General features: G+C 58.2%; 5 protein-coding genes and 1 non-coding gene across 6 annotated transcripts; 3 read left to right on the forward strand and 3 right to left on the reverse strand.

Annotated features, from left to right (window-relative positions):
- Window positions 1–135: 135 nt before the first annotated feature.
- Window positions 136–1,302, forward strand: PSEUBRA_003899 (uncharacterized protein; the record flags this gene model as incomplete). Its single annotated transcript, XM_059465243.1, has 1 exon — window positions 136–1,302. The coding sequence occupies one exon, from the start codon at window positions 136–138 to the stop codon at window positions 1,300–1,302; it is 1,167 nt and encodes a 388-aa protein (XP_059321463.1).
- A 261-nt stretch (window positions 1,303–1,563) lies between these two features.
- PSEUBRA_006502 lies at window positions 1,564–1,637 on the reverse strand. The gene has a single exon. It is a non-coding gene; the product is annotated as a tRNA-Asn (tRNA).
- Window positions 1,638–1,909: 272 nt separating this feature from the next.
- PSEUBRA_003900 (CRAL/TRIO, N-terminal domain protein) lies at window positions 1,910–2,854 on the reverse strand (the record flags this gene model as incomplete). The annotated part of the gene is made up of 1 exon (XM_016437485.1): window positions 1,910–2,854. One exon carries the CDS (start codon window positions 2,852–2,854, stop codon window positions 1,910–1,912), a length of 945 nt encoding a protein of 314 aa, XP_016291032.1.
- A 679-nt stretch (window positions 2,855–3,533) lies between these two features.
- PSEUBRA_003901 (GNAT domain protein) lies at window positions 3,534–4,182 on the forward strand (the record flags this gene model as incomplete). The annotated part of the gene is made up of 3 exons (XM_016437475.1): window positions 3,534–3,554; window positions 3,641–3,905; window positions 4,010–4,182. The coding sequence occupies 3 exons, from the start codon at window positions 3,534–3,536 to the stop codon at window positions 4,180–4,182; spliced, it is 459 nt and encodes a 152-aa protein (XP_016291033.1).
- A 577-nt stretch (window positions 4,183–4,759) lies between these two features.
- On the forward strand, window positions 4,760–8,482 carry PSEUBRA_003902 (uncharacterized protein; the record flags this gene model as incomplete). Its single annotated transcript, XM_059465251.1, has 1 exon — window positions 4,760–8,482. One exon carries the CDS (start codon window positions 4,760–4,762, stop codon window positions 8,480–8,482), a length of 3,723 nt encoding a protein of 1,240 aa, XP_059320492.1.
- Window positions 8,483–8,604: 122 nt separating this feature from the next.
- Window positions 8,605–11,838, reverse strand: PSEUBRA_003903 (Ribonuclease H-like domain protein; the record flags this gene model as incomplete). Its single annotated transcript, XM_016437511.1, has 1 exon — window positions 8,605–11,838. One exon carries the CDS (start codon window positions 11,836–11,838, stop codon window positions 8,605–8,607), a length of 3,234 nt encoding a protein of 1,077 aa, XP_016291035.1.
- Window positions 11,839–12,677: the final 839 nt, after the last annotated feature.

Here is a 12,677-nt window from a genome sequence, read left to right on the forward strand (position 1 = left end):
CACACACCTCGGCGGCTAGCTTGCTTGCTTGAACGATCCCAGCATCACCATGGTGTCAAAGCTTTAATCGGCATCAGCGATCATTCAGACTCTGCAGCAAGACCATCTCGCCGCGCCCGGCTTGTTGCTACCAACATGTCGCAACCGAACACAGCCGCCATCGCGGTCGCCGCCATTTTCGGCGGCATCGCCCTAGTCTTCGCGTCATATAAAGCATATCGCAAGATCTGGCACTGCATGCACCGCTCAGAAGAGCTGCCTCCCCTCTCGCAGCCTCCCACCACGACGTACCATGGAGGCGTCGTCACAAATACAGTGTCCGACATGCCAACAAGCAGGTCGATCAACAGGAGCGCCGGCTCTACCGACTACCTCATAACATCGTCAGCGTCCACGTCTACGTGGCATCAGGCAGATGGTCTAGGCTCCACTTCCACCAGCGAAATGCCCTCTCCGAACATGCAGGCTCTCGACTCTGTGGTGCTGTCGACGCCTTCCGAGATCTACGACCCCAGCCGGCCAGGCGCTTCCGTCATTTCGAGCTCCTCCTCCACCATGACGATCAAGCGCTCGTACCTGAGATCGCCTTCGACTTCGCAAATCTCCTACATGTCGAATCCGAGCCGGCGAGAGTCGTATCTGCCTCATTCACCGCACAACCGAGACATGATTCAGATCGTTCCGCCGCAACCGCTCGGATTCGGCGGCCGAATGGCCATGGCTAGCGACCAGAAGACGCTGGCTTTCAGCGAAGACAGCGGAATTGGGCTCTCGGAAGACTTCACGAGCGGCTTGATTTGGACGGAGCGCAATCCACATCGGCCTCACTTGGCACAGCAGGAGAGGAAGAGATATCTCATGGAAGGGCCTGTGTCCTCGCGCAGCAGCGAAGCACCTAGCCCGTTGACAACATCGCGCAGCGGTTCCTCGCCAGGAGGGGGTGTACTGGATTCACAGAGCGAAAGCGACCGGCCTTATGCCGCTGCGGAGGCATCACCAGAACAGCCGACGTTGCATTCGGGCAGCGTACAACCACTTGCACGTCGAGCATCCGCCATCCACCCCCAAGTGCTGGGCGCACAGGACAGTCCGCTTCAGAGGCTGCAAAGCAACGCAGGCCAAGCTCGTCCCTCTCCACAGACCCGCTTGCCATCCGACGACAACAGCCACCGATCCGACTCGGACGCCTCTCCCATCCTCAGGCCATTTGTGTCGCAATCGAGCCCCCCCAGCACGGGTGACGGGGCTGCCGCTTCGAGTTCTGACGTTTCGAGCGTTGCGGCGACTTCTCCTCCTCAATAGACGCCTTTCATTCACAGCATGTCGCAGCATCCATACTCTTAAACGAACATTATCTCCTTCTTGGTGTTGTCGTTTCGCGATTGAGTTGAGAGACCCAATGAGTGGTAACTGACAGCACAAACACGATCCACGTCCAAGGTCACAGGTGCATTGTTGACCATGATACGCCAAGATAAAGCCAAGAGAGGGTTCAAGCTGTTTCCACAATGGCGACGCCAATTGACGAAAATGGTAAAGACTGGAACAGCAAAAAAGGAAACACGACCCCTGGCGGGCTCGAACCGCCGACCTCAGCATTAACAGTGCTACGCTCTAACCAACTGAGCTAAGGAGCCATATGCTTGCCATCAATCGAAGAGGTGTGCATATATATACAGTGCAAGCACTTGCTCTCACCTTGTGACCGACAATCTACCTTCGCCTCGTTCACACTTCAGACAATCCGGCTTGTGTTGAAGCACGAGGCCTGGCTACGACTCTGGTCAGCATCTGCACAGTCTTGGCGAAGGGCGCGAGCGAGTAATTACAGTGTTGCGCGAGTAGCGAGAGGCACGAGGGAGATTCTGGTAAAGTGCGAGTCGCTACGAAGAAGTCTATGTAATTCGAGCTAAGCGGTGGTGGTACCGTTACCAGCAGCGACAGGAGCAGCGGCTGGGGCGCCAGCGGTTCCATCACGTTCGTGCTGTTCCCTCTTCTGCTTCTCTTCCGCCCGGACTTTCTCGATGATCTGGCGACCTTCGTCAGTGTTCCAGGGCCCGGCATCAGAGAGCGAGCAACCACCCGGACACTGGCACTTGCCGCCAAGCTCGACAGGCAGATTTTCGGCAGGAATCTGCTGGAGAAGCTCGTCTTGATACTTGTGACCGAGGATCTTGATCTTTTCGACGGTGACAGGGTCGAGCCAGCCCTTGATGACCGACCAGACGGTGGTAAAGATGTAAGGAGAGTTGATGATGTAGAATTTACCCATGGTCTCCGGGTAGTAATGCTGACCGATGTTGGAGGCTTGCTGAACGTAGCCCGACACTTTCCAGAATTGGGAGATGCCGACGTTCTTCAGGTCCATGATGGTGCAGGAAGTCTCGACGAGTTCGCCTCGGTGAGTCGAGCACACGGGAAGGCGTTCGCGCTGGAACTTTTCGTATTCGACAACGAGCTTCTGGATCTGGCGTTCGGGGGTGGTGACTTGGTAGAGGGCTTTGAGGTCAAGCTTGCCAAGCTGCTCAATGTAGATGGGTCGACCGTCCTTGTCGGTCTTGTGGTAGTACTGAGGGTAGTACTGGTCGACCTTCTCCTTCTCGGGGTACTCGAAAGAGTGGTAGAGCTCCTCGACGTTGAACTCGGTCCTCCACTTTTCAGCCTCGGTGAACATAGCCTCGGTCAGAGCGAGATCCCACTTGCGGGCGCGCAAGAAGCGGCAGAGGCAAGCATCATCGTGTCGTTCCGGGTTGAAGATGCCCTTCTGCTGGATGTTGGCGCGGAAGGTATCGAGCGCTTCCTGCTGCGAGGCGTCGAGGTTGCCTGGGCGACCGCTCTTTGCTGCGTCGGTCATTGGTGGGTCTGTCTTTGAGGTCTTCTTGCTTCCCTTGGAGGTGTCTTTGTCGTGTTTGCGAAACATTCGTTTCTGTGCAAGTGGAACGACGACTGCCGATGCGCCGAGAGAGAGCCAAGGTCAGGTAGGTGGAAGAAAAATGCAAGAAAGGCCCGTTGGACGCGGATCTAGAGCTGCGCAAGAAGGAAGTGCGGATGCAACGTCAAGAGCTAAGTAGTGGTAAGGAAGCAGCAAGCTCTTGTAAGGTAGGTGCAGAACGACGAGACGGTGGATGTGAGACGATTGAAGGATCGGTTGGAGATGTCGTCCTTGGTTGAGTGACAGACGCTGCTTGCTGCGCGTGCGTGTGTGTGTTCGTGCGGTATGTTAATTTGTTGACCTTTTTGGGCTTAGATTTAGTGCGATTTTTGTCATGCATAAGGGTGACATCAAGCTGCGACGACAAGCGTGTGATGCATCCGTGCTTTGGGCGAGGCGAGGCGACAGGAGCGAAAAACAGAGGGTCGAAGCGCAAGCTTTGGCGATCGGGCCATTGAAACAAGGAAGGTATCGAGATACGTCACGTGTTGCGCAGTGAGCACCAAGGGTTCAGAAGAAGTGGAAGTGCTTATTCGCTACTTCCTGCATGATACCCTCTCACCTTCACTGAGCTCATCACCACCGCAATACGAAAGCCACGATGAACATTCGCGAGGCGACGGTATGTGCCCGGACACTCACATACAGTTGTCCAACGCCGAACAACATGCTGATCACACACTCTGCCACGACTTGTATTCGCAACAGATCGACGACCTGCTGGGCATGCAGAATTGCAACCTGCACAACCTTCCCGAAAACTACACATTACGATACTACCTCTATCATGCGCTGACATGGCCACAGCTCTCGTACGTGGCTGAAGATGAAAAGGGAAGGATCGTCGGATACATCCTTGGCAAGATGGAAGAAGAACCAGCCGATGGAATCGCGCACGGACACGTCACCAGCATCAGTGTGCTCCGCTCGTATCGTCGACTTGGTCTCGCCAACAAGCTCATGAAGCAGAGTCGTGAGTTTTCTTTCTACTTGGGAGAAGGCAAGATCCTGCAGTGTACTGACGCATTGATGGATCCGGTCTTTCTCGTATTGTTCCTGCTCGTGACTTGCTCGCAGAGGAAGCTATGCGAGACGTCTTTGGCGCAAAGTTCGTCTCGCTACATGTCAGGCAGACGAACCGAGCGGCTATTGGCTTGTATCGCGACACACTCGGATTCGAGGTCCACGGCGTCGAGAAGGGCTACTACGCTGACGGCGAGGATGCCTTGCACATGCGACTCAACTTTTGACCAAACGTTGTTGGTGTCTCTAGATCCCTCGCTAGGACTTCTTGCCGCACCGGCTTGTTGTCACCCGTCAATGTATTTGTATCTCACAGCATACCACAGCATATATTGTCTCCTACTCACATTGTTTGACGAGACATAGCACAATCTGGCCTTCTCCCAAGCGTCTGAACCATACTGCTGAATCTCTATGGCTGCATCCGTCGTTGTCATCTTTGCTCACACATGGACTGAAGGTGATCAATACCAGGGCTCCAGTCAAGGACCATACGGCGAACGTCTTTCAGGTGGAGGATGCGTGATTTTACGGACTCGAAATCACCGGTGTGTCGCGCGCTGACTTGGCTTTGTCCTTGCGCTCGGGTCACACCCAACTCAGCAGGATGTGACTACCCACATCTATCTTAATACTTTCACCTTATCACTCAGACACGACTCAGCCATCGGGTTCAGCGGACGTAAGCACAGCTCCTTCGACGCTGGAAGAGACGACGATGAAAGCCGTCGTGCAACCAAGTCGCTAGCGTCCATGGCATTCGATTGATGCAAAGGGGCCAAGTCCTCTCAATGGCAGCGCAGAATGCTTCCTTCGGACAGAGCGACGCAAGATGATACCACTTCGAGCTCGACATGGTCCCGAGATCCAGCGCTCGCCAGTCCGCTCAATGCTCTGCCGCCTCGATACGACACACACCAGTTCCCTCCTACACCTCCGGCGCTGTACAGCGCTCGACTCAACGGTGGGTCTTACTTTGACCAAGGTCACCTTGCATCTCCAGACCAATCTCTCCAGCTGGAATCGGCTTTCACACCGTCAGAACCGCCGCCGAACTTCGTTGCTTCACGCTTCCCACGCTGGGGTCCGTGGCTAGAGAAGCGTGCGCTCGAGCGGCATTATGCTCGACTCGAGATTCAGCAGCAAGCTGATTCCGATCAAGCACAGACGCCCAACAGAAAGAAAAGCTGGGGCGCTTGGGTCAACGATCCTGATGCCATTAGCGATGACCTGTCGGCTTCGACGTCACGAGACAAGCGTGCAGCCGACCACACAACACCGCCGCCTTCACTGCACCTCCACCACTTTGGTTCTCGCTTCCTTCCGCATCTTCCTACGCAGCCCCTGTGCAGTGTTCTCATCGAACTGCCTGCGCAGAGAAGCCGCGCCGCTCAAGACAATGAGCCGAACAGACAGATCTTGCTCGTGGGCACGGCTACAGGGCTGTTCGCCATACAAACTCGAGCTTCGTCAGCGTCGTCTCTAAGCGGGCACCCAGGCTCCTCGACAGCCAGCTCTTCCAACGCCAATGACCCACAGTGGAACCACAACATTCGATGCCTGCCCATCTGGACAGGGCTAGCCGTGTATCAACTGTGTATTCTGGCTTCATCAGGTCACCAACACGCTAGCTCCAGCCGCGCCGCACGGTCCAGCGATGCGTCCAACACTGGCGTTCTGCTCGCCCTGACGTGTCCCTCCTCCGCCAAGGATGGCTTCTTGACCTCGTCTCTCATGCAACTCAGTGCACACGCCGGCTCCGTCCTTGACAGCGTATCGACCACCGGCTCCTCGAGCTCTGCTCACAACAGTCACGCCTTTCTTGAGGGCAAGGAAGGTGTTGCTGCGGCCAACTTTGGGTCCACGGCCGGAGGCGGGCCAGGTCGTGCCGTCCCCCCCGGTGGCGCCGGCCTCGTCAGGATGTGGCACTTGCAGGCCATAAGAGAGCTTCTCGTTTACGCCCTCGACGAACAAGACGCACAACTCCCCATCAACCTCGCCGAACCCTCTAGCAGCAATGCAGACAAGAGGGCAGGCCTTAGCACCATGCTCAAGAAGACGTTTGCGAGGCAGAAAGGTAGATCGGGGGACGTGACATCGGAGCGACGGCCCTCGGACTCATCTTTGTCGGCCACCGTGCATCCCTTACCGAGACCTGGCAGTGCTGCATCGTCCCAGATCGGAGAGCCCAACTCTCTTCAGGACGATAGCTCTCCACAATCATCGCCTCCCTCAGCCAAACGCCAGAGAGAGGCTGCGCATGCCGTTGCTAAATCACTTGCACAGAGCTCTGTGCCCATTCGACCACCTTCCCATGCCACCTCTGCATCGCCTGGCCAAAATGCCTCGTTCAGCTCGCTCTTCGCCGATGATCTCATTCAATCTTTCTCAGCGACAAGGCAGACTGGCGGCAAAGGCAAAGATCGTGACGCTGACGCGCTAGCCGCCTCCAAGGGCGTTCTATTCTTCTCGGTCCATGAGGCGGACAAGCATACAAAGGGAACGGGCACATGGTACCTGGCAATCACCTATGCGCGCAGCGTCATGGTGTATGAGGCTTCCATTCCAGATGGCGGTTCTGCAAGAGCTTGGTCTTTCGTCAAAGAGCTCTACGCTCCCTTTCCTATCAAAGCCGTTGCCTTCACCCCCGCGTCAGTTTCAGACATTACAGACACCTCTACGAGTCCAGGACCAGTGTCCACCAACGCCAGCACAACGATCCTGAGAGTTGCGTCTGCGCAAGGTCCACTCTTGACTTCCAAGAAGGCCCCGCATCGCGAACAGGGCCGTCAGAGCGGTCACTCGAGTCCTGTCAAGCCATCCCGCGGAAGCGCGGCACCGGCGTCCTGGCACAAGGCGGACCTATGCCTCATGCTCAGCTTTGGCCGTCGTGCGGTGCTGGTTCGTCTGAGAGACTCTCACGTACGTGAAATGGAGCTCAAGCCTCTAGCGCAGATCATTGCTGCCGCTTCAGACGGAAGTGAAAGCACGATGGAGGCTCATTTGTCGCTACAGAAACGTGCGGGTCAGGAGGGTCGGCCATTGAGCATGGTTGCGGATGCAGCCAATGTTCGGCCTACAGATCGACAGCTGTCGACTGCCTCTGGACACTCCCGCACCAGCTCTGTCGAGCAAAAACTTCGAGATGTTATCGTTGACAAGAGATCGACCAAGCACAACTGGACAGGCTTCTCCAGCGTGGAAGCGCGCATATTCGTTCGGCAATGGTCTGAGGCAGCAGTGCAACGCTACGGGACGTCAAGCTATGCTTACCCAGCCGGTCAGGGTACACCGGGCCCCTCGCTGACCGGTCTTTCGATGCCAAGAGGATTGGACACCACTTCGACCACATCGCTTGCAAGGACAGATAAAGAACTTCCTCGAATTCCTGCGCCTCAAAACGCCTCCTTTGATCGACGCGACTCACAGCTGCACTTGTCCGAGCAACATTCTCAGTATCACAGTCAGCTGCAAGCAGACAGCGACAGCGATGACGGTGACGATGGGCTCGAACGTGTTGACAAGCTAGGTCATGCAGCAAAGTATCATCTCACGGATCCCGGTCCGTGGCCTCTGCCTCGGACGAGCGACAGGCCGGCCGCCATGCGCACCGCTTCTGCGACGCCGACTCGCTCCTTGTCCCTTCCGCCGATGGATGCCCTCACGGCGAAACTGGCGCTTGCCTCAAGAGGCGGCTTGACGCACGTTCTACGGCTGCCCATAGTAGCGAACGTGGCTGACACAAATCCTCTGGCCGTGATGCAGTGGTCCGACACGCCCAATGCTGTCTCCGGATGGGCTCGCGTGCTAGGAGTTGAACGCGCGTCCACCAAAGGCGCCACCACGCTGGGTCAACTGAAGCAGACTGGGACTGCATTCCTCGCACCTGAAGCACAAGGACCGCCCGGGGACAGTCGCGCAGGTAAGGCCAATTCCGCAGCGGCCGCGGCCGAGACTCGTCGCAAGAACAACAGCCTCGTGCTGCACATCGGCGTCACCTGTGTGGCCTTCCTGGCCAGCCGCATTGAGTCGAGGAAGGTCTCTTTCAAGATGCCTCTGGAAGCAGACTTCGATCTTTTGCCCGAAAGCGAGCTCGAATTGATCCCGCTTTCGCCGGACACGGGGTACCTGCGCGCAAACGGAAGCCTTGTACAGGCGACAGAGATTGAGGCGCCTGAAGCAGCGAATGACGAGTCCCCAGGCGGTGAGGCAACGGGCTCAGCAATGTTCACATATCCAGCTGTCCACACAGTCGGACCTGCATCTGCTGGTCACTCGAGCGAGACGAGCGCCATCAGTCAGGAACTGGAGTACCTGTGTGCGCCTTTGCTCACCCTCAATCCGATCGACCTCGACCTGCACAGCTGCGGAGCACAGTCTCTCGTCCTTCCCCTCTCGCACGCACCAGGACAGGAGTCCGCAGCAAACGCCATGCTCCCCGACCTCGCTGGAGACGCTGGCATCATCGCATTCGACTGGCGAGGCGCTGACGACTTCCGCATCTTCACCGTCGGCATCGCCGGCTGAATCAAGGACATTTCACACTCAACAGACTTTTCTAGACGCAATGACAAAAGATATCATTTCCAAAGAGTTTCGCATGCCACAACAGTCCATTTCTGTCGATCCTGACCATCTATTGAGATCACTCACTTCTTGCGACCGAACATCCGGCTGAAGAAGCCTCCCTTCTTAGCCTGCGCCTGGTCCTCGTCCCAGCCGCTCTTCTCGCCATCGGCATAATCCCTCGCCGTGGTCGACTGCCACTCGCGCTGCTGTTTCTTCTTCTTGGACTTGGGCTTCCAGTTGTAGTCGGCGTCCTCGGGCGCCGGAGCACGGAGCGATGGCGTGGAGCGGTTCGAGAAGAGTCCGAACTTGGGCTTCTGCGGCGAGGCGGATTCTTCGGGAATGTCGCGCGCACGACCGGCCTTGCGCGTCGAGCGAGGCGATTCGGGCACCTGGCGTCGTCGCCCGTCGACACTCTGGCGTGAGTAGACCGAGCCGCCATCCCATCCACGAGTGGGAGGCACCAGGTCGTCCATCTCCGGATAGTCGCTGTTGGAAGACATGAGCCGGCTACGCGGGTGTCGCGGACCACGCGAGTACGAGTCGCTGATCTGCAGCGAGCGGCGCGGGACGTAGTCCTCCTCCTCGTCTTCCGGGAGGACAGCGGCGGAAGCGAGCGCGTTGCGGACGCTCTGTGTACCAGGATTTTCGCGAATCTCGGGCTGCGATTTGGCCTTGTAGACCTTGCGCCTGGTGTCGAGCGAGCCGCGGCGCGGGGCATCGTCGGGAAGATCAAACGACATGCGATCGCGACGTGAGTCGAGCGACAACCTGCCGCTGCCACCGCCTCGCTCGGAAGCAGAAGGGGGCGCCAGACGGCCACCGCGCATCGTCGACCGTCTCGCAGCAACCTCCTCCTTCGCATCGAGCTGCTCTTGCCTAGCACGGTAGTCGTCCCTCTCGCGCTCGGCTCGCGTCGACTTCTTCGACCTCCCCGACCTCCCCGACTTGGACGTCCTCGCCGATCTCACCGACTTGGCATCGGCCGCCAGATCGTCTTCATCCTCCTCGGCAAAAGTGTCGAGCTGCCTCCTCGCTCCCCTCAGATTGCCCGCAGGCATCGAGGTCGCATTGCGCAGCTTGCCGCTGGCGCTCGAGACGATGCTGCCCCGGTTGCTGTTGCGACTGTTGTTCCTGTCTGCTCCGCGGCGCGAGGCTCTCGACGTGCCCGACATACGGCTACGCGTCTCGAGCCACTCATCGTACTCGTCGTCGAGCACTTCGTCATCGGACAGACGGGCCTCGTCGACGTGCAAGCCAAGCTCGGAGCGCGAATCGAATTGATCAGCGTTCTTGAGCGGGTTCCCTTCGGCTTTGGCGACGGCACGCGCCATGCGGTCAGCAGGGTTGTTGCTGCGGTCGATGAGGTAGAAGTGAGCGGAGCCCTTGCGGTCACGCTCGACGCGGGCGAATTCGTAGCGAATATCGGCGAGCTCGCGCAGGAGATCTTCGTCCACCAGACGTTGACCGGGGGCTCGGCGCATGCCACGGTTGCGAGAGGAAGAGCGGCGAGGCGAGTCCTCCTCCTCGGAAGAGTAGTCACCTCCTCGTCGTCCGGACGAGGTAGGGGCGCCGCTGCGTCTCCTGCCGCCATCGTAGGGATCGCTCGAAAGCCAGTCACGGCGGTCGTCGAAGCTGCTGCGAGAACGAGAGACTCGAGAGTCACGGTTTCGGCTGCCATCGCTGCGGTAGCCTTCTCCTCTGCGTCGATCGTCGGGCAGATCCATGTATCGACCGCCAGACTTGTCGTAGGCCCTGCGTTGCCCCCTGCGTCTCTGACTGTACTCCTCCTCCCAACGATCGTAATCGCCCTCCCTCTCGTCATCCTCGCCGGGCCAGCCCTTAGCCTCCCACGTGGGGATCCAGGCACCCCAAGCCTTGGCGACGTACGCCGAGTCGATGCAGACGTGAGCACACGCACGGCCCTGGTAGAGCTCGTAGATGGTGTGAAGTGCCGTTACGGCGGAGCGCAGCTCGGCGCGACGAGAGAGCGAGGTCGGCGTGGGCGCTTTGGGGTTGGGAATGTGACTCGGGAAGCGATCCTCGTCGGGCAGCACCGAAGCCATGTTCTTGGGGTGACCGGGGCCAAAGTAGAGTGAGACGGCACCCGAGACGTGAGGCTGGATGATGCTGCCAGTGTCGATCGCAGTGGCGCCAACAAAGACCGCGATGGGGTATCCGTTGCATCTGTGGTCCTGCAAGTTGTGGCCGGCGAACTGCTTCATGACACGTCGCATGGCTTCGTTGAGCTGGGGCTCGATGTACTTGCGGATGCGGGTGCCGGCATAGACCTGATTCTCGGCATCGAGCATCTTGGAAACGACGGAAGCGGGTCTGCGGGCAGTTCCGCGCGAGGTGATACTGAAGCGATCAGAGTCGCGCGAGTAGATGCCAGCGCCGCCGGGCGATAGGAGCTCTCTCTTGGAGGGAGACCTGGGTTCCATCAGGCTCCTTGCGTAGCGAGATTCGTGATCGCGCATGGCGTGATCGCGGGTGGACTGGAACGAAGAACGTCCACTTCGGCCAAGGTCGTTCATCGAGGCGGCGGGTAGAAGACGGCTGGCTCTGCTGCCGCCTCGTTCCGACTCGGAGCGCTTGCGTGCGTCGCGACCGCCCTTGACAGGCGAGTCGCCCCCGATCAGGCTTGCTGCGCGGGAATCGGAGCGCGCGTTGTAGCCGGTCAAAGTCAGCTTGCTGAGACGATTGGATGCATCGCGTCCATCGCCTGCGTCGGAGCGCTGGTAGGGCAAGGTGAGGTGGCTTGCGTACGAATTGCGAACGCTCTTGCCGCCTCGGCGCTCCGGAGAGAGTGCACTGTCGGCGACAAGGAGATCACGACGCGAGGACTTGGAGGGTAGAGCGCTGCGTCGATTCTTCTTAGAAGCGTCCTGGGAGGCAGCGTCTTCGTGAGACGTGGGTGGAGACTTGGGCGCAGTGCTTGTTTCGCTGGAAGGCTTTGTGTTGAAAATGGCGGGCTCGTCATCTGACTCGTTGCTAGAGTCGCTGTCCTCATCGTCCCTGACAGCTGCGGCTCTCTTTGTATCTGTCTCATCTGCGCCATTCGAAAGAACGGAGCGGCGGCCGTTCTTGGAGCGGGTCATGGTATCTTCGCCTTCAGAGGCAATCTCGTCATCATCGTCGTCCTCGTCATCCTCCGAGGCAAAGTTGCCAGGTGTGTGCTCAGAAGCGCCAGTAGCGGTCTTGAACGAGCCGATAGAGGAGCGGCGCGAGTAGCCCGATTCCGAGCGACCGGTTGCAGATGGGCGGCGCTTTGATTTGGGTGGAGCGTTGTCCGCACGCTTGGTTGCAGTTGGCATGGTTGCAGTTGAACGTCCAGCGATAAGGGCCTCTAGGCGATGTAGACGCCAGAAAGTATGTCTGCTGGTATATCGAGAGGTGTGGTCTAGTGGTGCGTTCTTGTTCCAAGGCGGCGCTAGGTGATGGACCGGATTGGGGGTATACAGGAAGAAACTACCGTAAGGGATTGGGGAAGGTGGTGATGGTGGTTGGGAAATAAGTCGGAAGCGCTTAGAACGGCAAGAAAGTCATGTCTCAGGGCAAGGAGACGGCTGGCTGTGGTTGCGGGGGGAGAGAGTGGGGACTGCATACCTTGCGGCAGATACAGTCGGGCAAGCGGACTGAGCCATCCGCCGCTGCAAGAGAGGCCGGGAAGAAGAAGGAGAGGGGCCAGACGGAGTAAACAAGCCTGCTGCAGTAGCATCCAACCAGCAGCGGCGACGGCATGTGAGAGAGACAGACTGCATTCCGACGGTCGCAGCCAAATATTTCGGTAAAGTGACTGAGTTGGTGCCTGAGGTGGATAGCCTCTTTTCTCGCTTGTCCCACGACTTGCCTCAAGCTGCCCCTGAAGCGCTACCAGTGTCCCATTCGGTGAGGCGATGAACCGACTATCCTTCTTCCCACGTTGGTTGGTGACTGGACTTTCGGCTGTCCCGTGTTGTCGCTGAGCGATAGAGCGACGTATCACAACTGAGAAGCAATATCCCGTCGGAAGTCGAATTGCCACGCACCATTCGATCGATCTCTGGTTCAGGCGCCACTCTCCTGTCCATTGCCAAGCCCAGTCAATCTATCACCATTGTGAGGCTGAGAGTAGGACCTCGATCATGTGCAGCCCATTCAGACTCAACAAGCA

This window comes from Kalmanozyma brasiliensis (assembly GCF_000497045.1).
Source record: "Kalmanozyma brasiliensis GHG001 unplaced genomic scaffold PSEUBRA_SCAF3, whole genome shotgun sequence".
Classification (NCBI taxonomy): domain Eukaryota; kingdom Fungi; phylum Basidiomycota; class Ustilaginomycetes; order Ustilaginales; genus Kalmanozyma; species Kalmanozyma brasiliensis.